The sequence below is a fragment of the Myxocyprinus asiaticus genome, chromosome 20, assembly GCF_019703515.2.
Source record: "Myxocyprinus asiaticus isolate MX2 ecotype Aquarium Trade chromosome 20, UBuf_Myxa_2, whole genome shotgun sequence".
NCBI lineage: Eukaryota > Metazoa > Chordata > Actinopteri > Cypriniformes > Catostomidae > Myxocyprinus > Myxocyprinus asiaticus.
Window position 1 is genome coordinate 31,034,073 of NC_059363.1, and position 14,658 is coordinate 31,048,730.

Consider the following 14,658-nt stretch of genomic DNA (forward strand, 5'->3'; position numbering starts at 1 on the left):
CTGCTGTGTCCAAATCCAGCCCTCAGCATTTAAAAGTAGAGGTTGTTTTTATCAATATTGTTTGACGAACCATTTTTTGTCTAAGTGCCTCATAACCGATATGCAGAATGTTTTTTTTTATTGTTTTATTTCTGCTTTTTGACCCAATAACTATTAGACCATAACAATAAAAACATAATATGCATTGTGAATATTTTATCTTAATAATAATAACAATTTAGCTTCAAATGCTACGAGTCAAGCATTTCTGTAGCATCTTAAGCATGAATGCCTAATTGTTTTCAAATATTAAAGGGATAGTACACCCACAAATAAAATTCTGTGATCATTTACTCACCCTCATTTTTTTTTCAAAACACAAAAGATGTTAGCCTCAGTCACCATTCAATTTCATCGCCTCTTTTCTTCATACAATGAAAGTAAATGGTGACTGAGGCTAACATTATACCAAACATCTCATTTTACGTTCCATGGAAGAAAGAAAGAAACGAAACCCACGAATGAAGAACTGCTAAAGATAAAGAATCAATTAAGTAGAAAAGTGCGCATATCGGCAAAAATATCGGTTAAACCGATAACACTGTGTAACAAATTTTTTATTTTATTTTTTGGTTCCTGGGTAGTGTGTTATTTCCTAATTGCTTATGCCTCAAAAGTATAAAAAATGGCTATTATTCCCCACAAACTTTGATTTTGTGACCAGGACAGTGATATTTTGAAATTTACCTATTTTCCAGAACATTCCAGATAGATTCAGTGCTGAGTAACTTCTAGAACTTTCCAGAACTTTCCAGTGATATAAATAGCAGTATAAATACAGGGGCCTTAAGCCCACCAGTTCAGTTTAGTTCCAGCTGCCTAAGTGGATACATATCTGCATTTTTCTGAGATGGCATCAAGAGGCAGCAAGCATCCGGCAGACGCATTTAGCTATGTCTGTGGCCAATTTATCAAGACAAGAGCGAAAAAGTACTCTGTGGAAGAATCTGCAAAGATGTGTGAGGCCTACAAGGCATATTTCGGCATGCCTGTCGGGGATCAAGACAAACCCTGGGCACCTCATTTCACCTGCGAGCACTGCAAAAAAACTCTGGAAGGTGAGATGGACAATCGTTGCTCGGAATTTAATGTTATAAAATGTGTTAATTTTTACAATTGTAAAAGTTTTTAATTTTAAAATGTTTTACAATTTTCAATGTTATTGAAAAAACCTATCACATATGAAAAATGTTGCGAAAATCTCTTACACATTAGTCATGGGTGAAATAAATGTATTTTTGTAGGATGGTACAGAGGGGAAAAGAGAGCCATGAAGTTCGCTATCCCAAGAATTTTGCGGGAACCCACTGACCACTCAAGCAACTGTTACTTCTGCATGGTGGACCCTTCCAAACGTCAGACTGGCAAGAATGCACCTGCTATCACGTATCCGGACCTTCCTTCATACATCGCCCCGGTGCCACACTGCCATGAGCTCTCCGTACCCACTCCTCTGGAAAGAGAGCAGCCATCTTTAGAAGAGAGCAGCAAGTCAGAGAGCGAGGAAGACATTGTAGATCCAGATGACAATTTCAGAGGCGGAGCTGAGGAGAGAAACCCATACTACCCAACCAAAAAGACCTCAACGACTTGATTAGAGATCTTGGTCTCACCAAATCCAATGCCGAGATTTTGAAGTCTAGGCTCAAGCAGTGGAACTTGTTGGATGAATGTGTGCAAGTCGCAGATCAGAGGAAGTGTCACCAACCTTTTTCCAGCTTCTTCACCCATCAAGATGGGCTCTGCTTCTGTTCCACCTCTTCACTGACAGCTCATACAGGAGCCTCAAAGCCGTGCTTCTCCATAATGGTAACAAGTACCCGTCTCGTCCCCTGGCTCACTCGGTGCACTTCAAAGAGGATTACAACAGCATCAAGACCTTGCTGGATGCCTTGAAGTATGATGAGTACATCTGGGGGCTGATTCGTGAAAGTGATTTACAGTATAATCATAAATCTCGAAAAACTACTCACTTCTAAATCTTTTGTAGTCATTTTTGTATTACTTTAGTATAAATACAAGTTAATTTGGATTCATATGTTGTTGTTTTCTGACTTTATGTGAATGAAAAGACGTTTTCTCATTGGAAATAGGTTAATTTCAAAATATCACTGTCCTGGTCACAAAAGCAAAGTTTGTGGGGAATAATAGCCATTTTCTATACTTTTGAGGCATAAGCGATTAGGAAATAACACTTACTACCCAGGAACAAAAATTGTGTTACATAGTGTAATCAGTTTATCTGTATTTAAAAGCTCATGGATGTGATATGCCATCTTAGTGCACAGGAAGTGGAATGCATGATTATTTAGAGAGTGGAGTCTAAGACTGCCCCTAAAGATGGCAGTTATGTTTGCCCTCTGCAGGCACTGTTTTTATATACTTTTTGTAATGCATAAAAAGGTCCTTAAAGGATACAAAAAGAACCGTAAATGTCGTACTAAAGGAAGAAAGTAACATTTGCATAGCAACGTAGAGTTCAAGTACCTTCAATTACAAATTTGTAGTGCTTGCAAAATACGAATGCTATCACGTCACAAATAATACAGACGGTCCTTTAGGCCAACGATAAAATGATTCTCTTTTCAACTGTGAAATGCCACCAAAATGCTCGGTTAAAAATGACTTACTAAATGCACAAACACTGAGAACCACATAATCAGCTCAAGCGCTTGTGAAATGGAGGATGCAAAGAGGAAAACATGCAAGCGCGTCATTTTAGACACCAAAGTCTCTACCACAGCCTGTCTGAAAGCATCAACCATCTACACAGGGCCAAAACAACACTACATGGTAAACCAGACAGGAAGCCACAGACGTCTTTTAGCTGGCTTTTCACTTGATACGGGACTAAAAGTTGGCCTGTTATCATTTCAAAGTCTGGTTATGTTACATAACGCAATAAAGGGTTTCATTATGCTTTGCGGACGTTGAGTTAGAACATCTACGGCTTGATCCAAACTCACAGATATTAAATCTAGAGTGACAAAATTTCAGAGCAGAGTCCAAGACAACAATGTCTAACTAGAAGCAACTGACGTTCCCTCATTTACGAGTAGCTTTGTCTTCAACGTTTTTGAAATGAGTTCAAGCTAAAAATAAATAAATAAAGCTGAAGAAAAGATCTCAATGGAAAATTCAAATGACATGAAAATACCAAACAAACTAAAGTTATTTACACCTTTCCAAGGGTAACAAATTGTTGATGATACAATGAAATGCTCGAACTCCTTAAAAGCTATTTGTTGCTACTTCAGTGAAATCTTCTGGAAGAAGTCAAGGACTGAAGTTAGATACTTGACAAATGCAACACCACAAAGCTCCCAGCACAAGTGGAGTTGTTGCATCTGACAAACTGGTATAGTCTGATATACAGTACCGTATGAGAAAAGTCTGTATAAACAATAAATCTCAACTTAAATTATATTTATATTCTTTAAGAATACAATACATATTCCTTTCTTTGATATTTTTTGCATGGAGCAAAGTGCCTGGTTGGACAGGACATTGCAAAAGCTGACTTTTCTCCTAGTCAGTTTAAGGTTTTAATGCTCCTCAAAGTTCTTTCTCCTGTTTAAGACACAGGACTGGATGCAGCGATGTTTGGCCATGCAGGACTTGAGCCTATTGAGAACAGCTCACTAGCCTGGTCTTCAGCGCACTCCTATCTATTGCTAGCGATGGATTTGGGTTGGTGCCACTTTCCCCACATGCTAAGTATGGAGTTATGTGCCCTTGGCAGAGCATGAAGGAGACAGAAAGGAATGGTTGGAGAGGTGTGTCCCACCCTGCTGTCTGATTCTCATCCAGGTTCACTCTGTGAAGGTGAAGGCAGGTTGGGGTTGGCTCTGAGAGGGCTCATCGTCTGGGCCCAGAGTGAGAGGCGTGCTCACAGAGACCTGGGGTATGATAGCCATCTCTCCACTTGGTGGAGTCTTATCCTGAGACTGTGAAAAAGAGGAGGAGGAGTGTGTGCTCTCGCTGGAGCTGCTGTGGGTCTCTGTGCTGGTGCTGGTCTTCTTCATCTTCCTGCGTTTGGCCAGTGGAGCCTTGTCCACCGTCTGGAGTCGGAAGCCCTCCCGCTTACACTTATTAAAGGCCTGGGGAAGAGATCACCTAACGGAGTATTACACAACAAATCTACACAACTGAATCTAATGTTTACTCCAATCTACTGTATATCTAGTCAGGTGCAAATCACAAAAATAAGTACAGGTATTACATTCCAAAATAAAAAAGGTTAAGAAATTACATTTTGCATTCTGAAAACGAAGCCTATATTTTTAGTTTTTTTGTAAAAACCCAATATTCTATAAACCCAATTCTCAATCATGATTTGCATTTTAAAAAACGTACTGTAATACTTTTGTTTTACTTAAATTAGCAAAAATTAACAGCAGTTCAACAAATACTACCATATAAATGTATACTTTTATTTAATCTTATTTCTTTTATTTTTGGACCTGGATATAATCTTGACAGGTTTTAATGGAAGTTCAACAAATCCTACCATAACATATACATTTTTACAATTGAATATATATACAGGTGCATCTCAATAAATTAGAATGTCGTGGAAAAGTTAATTTCAGTAATTCAACTCAAATTGTGAAACTCGTGTATTAAATAAATTCAATGCACACAGACTGAAGTAGTTTAAGTCTTTGGTTCTTTTAATTGTGATGATTTTGGCTCACATTTAACAAAAACCCACCAATTCACTATCTCAAAAAATTAGAATACATCATAAGACCAATAAAAAAAACATTTTTAGTGAATTGTTGGCCTTCTGGAAAGTATGTTCATTTACTGTATATGTACTCAATACTTGGTAGGGGCTCCTTTTGCTTTAATTACTGCCTCAATTTGGCGTGGCATGGAGGTGATCAGTTTGTGGCACTGCTGAGGTGGTATGGAAGCCCAGGTTTCTTTGACAGTGGCCTTCAGCTCATCTGCATTTTTTGGTCTCTTGTTTCTCATTTTCCTCTTGACAATACCTCATAGATTCTCTATGGGGTTCTGGTCTGGTGAGTTTGCTGGCAAGTCAAGCACACCAACACCATGGTCATTTAACCAACTTTTGGTGCTTTTGGCAGTGTGGGCAGGTGCCAAATCCTGCTGGAAAATGAAATCAGCATCTTTAAAAAGCTGGTCAGCAGAAGGAAGCATGAAGTGCTCCAAAATTTCTTGGTAAACGGGTGCAGTGACTTTGGTTTTCAAAAAACACAATGGACCAACACCAGCAGATGACATTGCACCCCAAATCATCACAGACTGTGGAAACTTAACACTGGACTTCAAGCAACTTTGGCTATGAGCTTCTCCACCCTTCCTCCAGACTCTAGGACCTTGGTTTCCAAATGAAATACAAAACTTGCTCTCATCTGAAAAGAGGACTTTGGACCACTGGGCAACAGTCCAGTTCTTCTCCTTAGCCCAGGTAAGACGACTCTGACGTTGTCTGTGGTTCAGGAGTGGCTTAACAAGAGGAATACGACAACTGTAGCCAAATTCCTTGACATGTCTGTGTGTGGTGGCTCTTGATGCCTTGACCCCAGCCTCAGTCCATTCCTTGTGAAGTTCACCCAAATTCTTGAATCGATTTTGCTTGACAATCCTCATAAGGCTGCGGTTCTCTAGGTTGGTTGTGCATCTTTTTCTTCCACACTTTTTCCTTCCACTCAACTTTCTGTAAACATGCTTGGATACAGCACTCTGAACAGCCAGCTTCTTTGGCAATGAATGTTTGTGGCTTACCCTCCTTGTGAAGGGTGTCAATTATTGTCTTCTGGACAACTGTCAGATCAGCAGTCTTCCCCATGATTGTGTAGCCTAGTGAACCAAACTGAGAGACCATTTTGAAGGCTCAGGAAACCTTTGCAGGTGTTTTGAGTTGATTAGCTGATTGGCATGTCACCATATTCTAATTTTTTGAGATAGTGAATTGGTGGGTTTTTGTTAAATGTGAGCCAAAATCATCACAATTAAAAGAACCAAAGACTTAAACTACTTCAGTCTGTGTGCACTGAATTTATTTAATACACGAGTTTCACAATTTGAGTTGAATTACTGAAATAAATAAACTTTTCCACGACATTCTAATTTATTGAGATGCACCTGTATATACACTGGCGGCCAAAAGTTCGGAATAATGTACAGATTTTGCTGTTTCGGAAGAAAATTGGTACTTTAATTCACCAAAGTGGCATTCAACTGATCACAAATGTATAGTCAGGACATTACTGATGTAAAAAACAGCACCATCACTATTTATAAAAAGTCATTTTTGATCAAATCTAGACAGGCCCCATTTCCAGAAGCCATCACTCCAACACCTTATCCTTGAGTAATCGTGCTAAATTGCTAATTTGGTACTAGAAAATCACTTGCCATTATATTGAACACAGTTGAAAGCTATTTGGTTCGTTAAATGAAGCTTAACATTGTCTTTGTGTTTGTTTTTGAGTTGCCACAGTATGCAATAGACTGACATGTCTTAAGGTCTTATTAGGTCAAAAATGGCAAAAAAAGAAACAGCTTTCTCTAGAAACTTGTCAGTCCATCATTGTTTTGAGGAATGAAGGCTATACAATGCTTGAAATTGCCAAAAAACTGAAGATTTCATACAAAGGTGTACACTACACCTTTGGACAACTGGCTCTAACAAGGACAGAAAGAGATGTGGAAGACCAGATGTACAACTATACAAGAGGATAAGTACACCAGAGTCTCTAGTTTGAGAAACAGACGCCTCACATGTCCTCAGCTGACAGCTTCATTGAATTCTACCCGCTCAACACCAGTTTCATGTACAACAGTAAAGAGAAGACTCAGGGGTGCAGGCCTTATGGGAAGAATTGCAAAGAAAAAGCCACTTTTGAAACAGAAAAACAAAAAGAAAAGGTTAGAGTGGGCAAAGAAACACAGACATTGGACAACAGATAATTGGAAAAGAGTGTTATGGATCTTAACCCCATTGAGCTTTTGTGGGATCAGCTAGACTGTAAGGTGCGTGAGAAGTGCCCGACAAGACAGCCACATCTATGGCAAGTGCTACAGGAAGTGTGGGGTGAAATGTCACCTGAGTATCTGGACAAACTGACAGCTAGAATGCCAAGGATCTGCAAAGCTGTCATTGCTGCACATGAAGGATTATTTTGATGAGAACTCTTTGAAGTAGTTTAAGAAGTTAAGAAGTTTTCAAATTGTAATAGTAATTTTTCACGTTATTAATGTCCTGACTATACATTGTGATCAGCTGAATGCCACTTTGGTGAATAAAAGTACCAATTTCTTTCCATAAGAGCAAAATCTGTACAGTGTGTATATATATATACATATAACTATATATTATTATTATTATTATTATTTTAGTTAATTTAATAAAGACCATTTATTTAAGCTAAATTTCATATTTCTTTCATTTATGGAGGTGAAAAATGACCTGGATATGCTCTTGACATGTTTTAATGGCAGTTTAACAAATACTACCATAACATATAAATTGTTTACAATTTAACTAATACATATATTATTATTTTGTGTCTTTTTTTTTCTTTTCTTTTCTTTTTTTTTTTGTATTACAGTAATGAGAAAATATTTTTTGCAGTTATCTCTCACTTACATTAAAGGTGGCTTTGACACAGGTGTGCACTGAAGCGGTGGAAGAGCCCAGGATGTCAGGGGTCATAAGAGGGTTGGAGGAAAGCTGGCTATCGTCCTGCAGCCAGGCATTATAACGCAGACCACACATCTTTATCCGCTTGACAGGGTCTACCGTCAACAACTCTGTAAAATGAGCAGGCCATATACAAACACATAAATTAGTTCTAACAAATGTATTCCACCACAAAATGCCCTCTAAACATCTCCAGTTGTGTCCCACCTTGTATCAGATCCTTGGCCTGACTGGATACATTCCTCCAAGCTTCACCTTCAAAAGAAAAGTCTCCCTTTTTGATCTTCCTCATGATCTCCTCTGCACTGGTGTGTGTTAGACTCTTCTCCTGACACTGAAATGGGACCTGGCCAGACAGCATGGTGTACTGCAACATAACAGCACACAACTGCAACTTAAAACATGAATCAGCAATGTAGACCAACAATACTTTAATTTCAAATATGATGTGACCCAAGGTTCTATCTTAGGACCATTTTAATTATCTCTACATACAGTATACTTACAGTATATAAACTCATAAAAAATTGCATTTCTTATCACTGATCCAAACTAATGGTAACAGTGAGATTTTACAATACCTTACTGCATTAAAAATTCTAGTTTTCTTGTGACTTGTTTTCTTATTTAGTTTTGAAATATATAAATTTGCTCAAGAAAGAAAAAGTGAAAGAAAAGAAAGCAAAAGAAAGCTAAATAGAGAAAATGAGTACAGCTGAAAAAGCTCCACAGCCCTTCTCTCTTTCAGTTCTGTGGCCTCACTACTTGCTGTGCGGAGCTTCAGGGCCTCTCAGCTCGCAGCCTGTCACAGATCATCACATCAAGCCCTGTCTGCTGCACTATTCTATGTTTCCACGTGCTCCCAGAGCAAGGCAGAAACAGACCCCCCCCAAAAAAGGACAAATGGACATCACCTTCAGGCATCCTCTCTCTATCTCCTCTCATCTTTCTCTCAATGAAGTTCTGGTGAACTGGCCAAACACTTCTGCTTAAGAGTATCTGAGATGACTCCAATCTGCAGTGCTAAGCTTTTTGGAAATGGGGGCAGGCCAGTTTGTTTGTTTTGGTTGGTATACAACTTAATAAGTGTTACAGTACATAGACTCCTGTACAGAAGTAGTGAGTAAACTACATGAAATGAAAAGGATGGAAACTTCGGTGTGGATTCAAACAGAATAATTTATGCAGAAATGGTATAATGCAGACAAATAATCCTTCAAATTACACAATTCAATGCACAATTTGCATAGAAAATCCTGACAGAGTATACTTCAATGTGACCCATAACACTGAGCAGTGTGGCTCACACTAAGTACATGACCCATTCACTCTTCAATAAAAGCAGTATAAGAACACAACAGCTCTGTTCCAAACTGTTGTTACTTTACTGTCTACATAGGCATCTACCTTCTGGGGCAGCATTCTAAATGAAATGGAATCTCATAAGTAAAGCTTTGAAATGCTCAACATAGGCAGGAACTTCATTAACAAGTCATTTTCAGTACATGCATGTGTACCCCATCAATACTTCCCAGCACAGAACTGTCATGAAGTTTAAAATGCCAGTTATACCCCTCCTAGTTTCCACACCTTACACAATGCAATGCCAGTGCAAGCCCTTACCAATATGACCCCTAAACTCCAGAGGTCGCAGGACTCATCATAGCCATCATACTTGAGAATCTCAGGGGCAGCGTACTGAAGCGTAAAGCAGGGGGTCTTCAGGAGCTGATTGTCAGGAGGTTTGAGCCTTGCAAAGCCAAAGTCAATGATTTTTATCTCAGAACTCTCAGTGTCGTCAGTGAAGAGCAAATTCTAAGAAGAAAAAAGAGAGGTTGAAGAACATCTCATTACATAGTCAGGAAACTATAGCCACACAGCAGCAAAAAAGTAATTTGTCAATTATTATTTCTTTACAAATATGAACATTTGCTAATTCAATGCTAAAATGAAAGTGATGATGGGGGGCATAAACTGAAATGTGAAGAGTGTAATTCTCTGTAATTCAATGTTTAAATACTTTCTCCTTTCCCAGTTTAATGTTTAGAGACAACTATAAGTAATCAATTCATAGGTCTTACAACATCAACCGGTGCCACTGAACGCATACAAACATGCGTGCTATTCAAAAACCAATAAGAATGTCCCTTATGCTTTTACATGTCCACATAAACCATATTCTCCAACAGAAACCTAAAAGACCAATGTTCAGCCATGAAACTATGTGGCGCAAGCTGATAGGTTCTTTGAGCTTGTTATTTGTTAGCCAATCGGCTCCCTCACATGTGATATGTTAAGCAAATCGGCTCACTTGGTGTAAGCTTATTGGTCCTTTGACATGTAATCGGGAAGCCAATCAACTTGTGTCTCTGTCTCTGTGTAACATTTAAATACCTCAGTTTGCATAAAAGGAGAAATATTTATCTGAATACCCACCTCCACCCCAGCTCTACTGGACTAGATCTGCTACATGGGGATTGTCTGCAATGTCTATTTGTGCAGCAGCATGTTCATACATGCTCGATGCAGCATGTCTTGCATTTTGTCAAACTATGCAACAGTATGTCCTCATGCTTAACTCAGTATGTCTGTGTATTTCCTAGCAGTAGCAAGTCTCCGTACTTGTCTACAGCAATGTATCAGATTCTGTCCGCCAAGGCAAATAACTTATCAATATGTCATACCCACATTAACATGCTAAATCTTTCCGAAAGTTGTCATGACTGAAGTGTTTTAAATTGCTTTCCCTTTATCCCTTCGTAGGTGTACGGAAAACGGCTATGCTTTCAAACGGGTAGACGGGTCTTACAGAATGAAAGATACACGTATATGGAATAAAAGATATGGAAGCCTAAACGAAGTAAGATGACGATGACATCATAAACTAACAAGAAACTATCCATCTAACTACAGATGGAGAGCTGTAGTTCAAACCATTCAACTTTGCGATGCTGTTTGCGAATGTTCATTAAAACTATGGTTTCGGGAAACCGCACCCCAAATGATACAGTAGCAACAATGGTGCATGCAATGGCATGAGTTTGGGGGCGCAACTATTTGTTTGTCCAGCCAATGACAGATCATTATTTTTTTCCAAATTCCACATTTCACCTTTAACAAGGCTAAAGATTCTTGTATAAGTATATTCCAGAGTGCTGTGATATGTGGGTTGAGTCGTCTGTGTTAATAACAGTGATTGTTTCGGAGAGTCCTGTACCTCTGGTTTGAGGTCCCTGTGCACCACGCCCACATCGTGCATGTGGCTGACTGCAGACACCAGTCTGCGCAAAATACGGCTAGCCTCCGTCTCACTGAAGTGCTGCTTCCTCCTGATTCTCTCTAGCAGCTCTCCACCTTGCAGGAGTTCCAGAACTAGATATGTGTGCAGCTACACAAGCACATAGAACACAAAATCACAAATACAAAATAATACAATACAAATACAAAATCAACCAAAAAGTGCTTCCAAAATTGGTTCATAACAGAAACACTAAATCAGATTGATGGCAATTATGTTATTAGCCATAAAAGACACTAGCAAACAGGTTTATATAGCAGGAGGATCCACAAAACAACTATTCTCTATTAGGTTTATAACTTTGTGTAGCCAACACCAGAGGCTGGATAAAACACCCTTAAAGGAATGTTCAGGGTTCAATATAAATTAAGCTCAATTAATAACATGTAATTTTTTAAGGTTAATTAACTGGTAACCACATGTCGGCCACTAAAATTTAAAACAGGCCAGGTTTGGTCCACAGGCCTCCTGTTGAACAGGGGCCAGATTCACAAAAATGTTCTTAAGAAGAAAATTCTTCTTAACTACCATTTTCTTTTTAATTTCTAACTTAAGAAAAAAGTTAAGAATTTTTTGTATTGGGGGGCCTGGGTAGCTCAGCAAGTAAAGACGCTGACCACCACACCTGGAGTCGCAAGTTCAAATCCAGGGCATGCTGAGTGACTCCAGTCAGGCTTCCTAAGCAACCAATTGGCCCAGTTGCTAGGGTGAGTAGAGTCACGTTGGGTTAACCTCCTTGTGGTTGCTATAATGTGGTTCTCACTCTCAGCGGGGCAAGTGGTGAGTTGTGCCTGGATGCCACAGAGAATAGCATGAAGCCTCCACACACACTAGGTGTCTGCTGTAATGCGCTTAACAAGCCACATGATAAAATGCACAGATTGACGGTCTCAGATGCAGAGGCAACTGAGATTCGTCCTCCACCACCTGGATTGAGGTGAGTCACTACACCACCACGAGGACTCAGAGAGTGTTGGGAATTGGGCATTCCAAATTGGGAAGAAAAGGGGAGAAAATCCAAAAAAAAAAAAGAATATTTTGTATTTCCGAAAAAAACTTCTTAAGTAAGTTCTTATCTTTTTTCTTAAGATTGTTCTTAAGAAAAAAACGTAAGCATACAAATTCTCAAAAAAAAAAAAAAAAAAAGAAAAATCTTAAAAATTATCGTAAATAACATCTTAATGTTAGGATAACCTCACAGTTGTCTTAACTCCTAAAAGGTATGATGTTTGATGAATTACTGGGTTGTTTTCTAATGCGACGTATTCTAGCGTGTTGACGAAGTCATAATGACTTTAGACTAAAACATGTTTTTGACTGTGTGACGAGGAGAAGGGAATGGCCAGTCCATGAGGGTGCACAGCCGGCGCTGAGTCACCTAATCTGCGGGAGAGAGAGATAAAGGGGAGTCGGAGACATCAGTGAGAGAGAGAGAGAGAGAGAGAGGCACGAGCTGTGTGTCTGTGTGCGTCTTCTGTTTGTTTTGCTGTAAAGCTCTTTATGTTATGTTTAAGTTTAGTTGTACCATTAAAAGTTTTTGTTGCTGTTCCACCCAGTTCCTGCCTCCTAATTGCCCATCCTGAGAACTCTGTTACAGACTGTTTTGCGTTTTATGTTATTTTTAAGTTATTTTTAAAAACACTTGTAATATCTGATATAAAGTGGGCTGAAATAGCTGCGATACCCACACACCGCCAGTCTCAGCATACATGGGAGTGCCCGCTCTCAAAACTGTTCAAAACTGTTCTGGCGGATTGTGAGGACCCACTTTATCGACCAGCTGTGGGTTAAACACTTCCGAATGATGCTATGTTCAAAGAATTGTGCGTCAAGATCGGAAGTTTCGGTGGGCTAGTCACATCAAGCTATCGCACACTCATAACATGAGCACGAATTGTTAAGACACATCATCATTTTGCGAATAAACCATTTCAATCACCTTAATGCGCATTTTAACTAATGCGAAACTCTAGAAAATCCACCTCCTCCTAGCGCATTAAATTTTAAGTGAATTTAGAAAGTTTATTCGCATATCAAGGTTTTCCTGGCTCAAAATGAGGCAGACGTTGTATCATCCTGCTCATGTGCACACATACACTTGTACCATGCCTTCCACTGGCTGAAGCAAACACTTACAAGCCACAAATTTTAGGTGTTGTAATAATTAGATGATTGAAGAAAATGACAATTATCAACTTATAGCATATTTAATTAAAAAAGCTAACCTGTTCAACATTAAATTAATTAGATACAACATAACAGCTAATGTGTTCATTTATAATTAACAAACAGCAAACTTGATTAACCTCTTAAACCGATAAAAAGATAATCTCTCATCTCAGGTATGTAGGTGGGTATGGTGGGAAGGGACAATGTGTAGAGACCAATCGGCCACTGTTTTACAGCTTGGACTGGACCGATCGCTTAGATTGACAGGTCTTGATTTACCATGCGCACAACTGAAACAGTGCTGGATCTTATTACTTGTTACTTATTCTATGTAATTATGTTTCTGGTTTATTGTGGCATTTACAAATGTAAGTAGTTCTTAGGTTCAGTAAAACCCTCAGATCACATGTTTGGAGAGTTTTTTGGACTTTTGATAAAAAAGGCAACCTTGGTTCCAAATGCCATAACTTGATTTGAGATAACAATACAAAATTTTGCCCAGATACAGTTGACATGATTGTAGTCATCATGTCAAGCATGAATAATTAACTAAATGAATAAATAAACTGCATCACTTTCTCAGCAGTGTTGTAACATAAAAGCCTCCAAACATGAGATGTACATGTTTGCATTTTTGAGAAAATCAAGATTATGCGTGGTTAGTCATTTTTAAGTCACCGAAATAAGGCCATGAAACATATAATAGATTTAGTAGACTCCAGTTTTTGCACACAAAATTAACTTTTGTGGGACACTTTTTGTGTTAGAAAGGCCTTATCGGATCACGCTCTTCTTCTGAGGTAAATTCACAGCGTGTCTTCTTCCAAAAACGATAATGAGCTCAAACGGGATAAACTGTGCCTCTCGTTGGTTTCATATGGATTACACAATCAGAGAATATTTGTTTTCAATTTAAATTGGTTCAAAGTAGACAATTCAAGCTTTCTATAGACATATTTCTCATGTCTGCGAAGCAAGTATACGCTGAGTTTCGGTTCATTTTCGTGACGTGCTCCAGATAGATGTTCACGGAGACCGAGACGGCAGAAAGCGTATCCTTTATTTTACAAAACCACAACATTTTGCTGTTATTGTGAGTGTACACAAATAAAAGTAAACCCTTTATAAGTTCGAATGATGTCTTACTCTTATCTGTATGACCAAAAATTATGGAGTATTTCTTTCAGCTGTTATCAGGGAAAAAGTCAGTTGATCGCGCCGACGCCTCCGGTGACCACAGAGGATTGACTATGTTATGTTAACAATATTAAAAAACAACTCAAACAGGAGCAATTCAAATACTGAATTTTGGGGGCATTTCCGACCCTGCAGGACGCTATTTTGAGCCAATGCCTGATTACCTTGCTTGTTGTTAAGCTTAAGTTCTGCTGGCACTATGGAGATTTTTTTTATAGTGGTTTAATTTCACAGCAGTGTCAAACAATGTCGAAGTTTAGGGTAAACATTATCCTTA

At 38.8% G+C, this 14,658-nt stretch overlaps 1 protein-coding gene across 2 annotated transcripts in view; it reads right to left on the bottom strand.

The window, feature by feature from the left end:
* Positions 1-2,228: 2,228 nt before the first annotated feature.
* LOC127411313 (ribosomal protein S6 kinase alpha-5-like) overlaps positions 2,229-14,658 on the bottom strand; it is a 28,326-nt gene continuing 15,896 nt past the window's right edge. For both annotated transcript variants that reach the window (XM_051646803.1, XM_051646802.1), the window contains 5 exons: positions 10,935-11,105; positions 9,341-9,532; positions 7,925-8,084; positions 7,664-7,827; positions 2,229-4,139 (listed from right to left, as the gene is read on the bottom strand). In XM_051646803.1, coding sequence (XP_051502763.1) covers positions 3,852-4,139; positions 7,664-7,827; positions 7,925-8,084; positions 9,341-9,532; positions 10,935-11,105 — 975 coding nt within the window. In that variant the 3' untranslated portion in view covers positions 2,229-3,851. The remainder of the gene's footprint in view (positions 4,140-7,663; positions 7,828-7,924; positions 8,085-9,340; positions 9,533-10,934; positions 11,106-14,658) is intronic.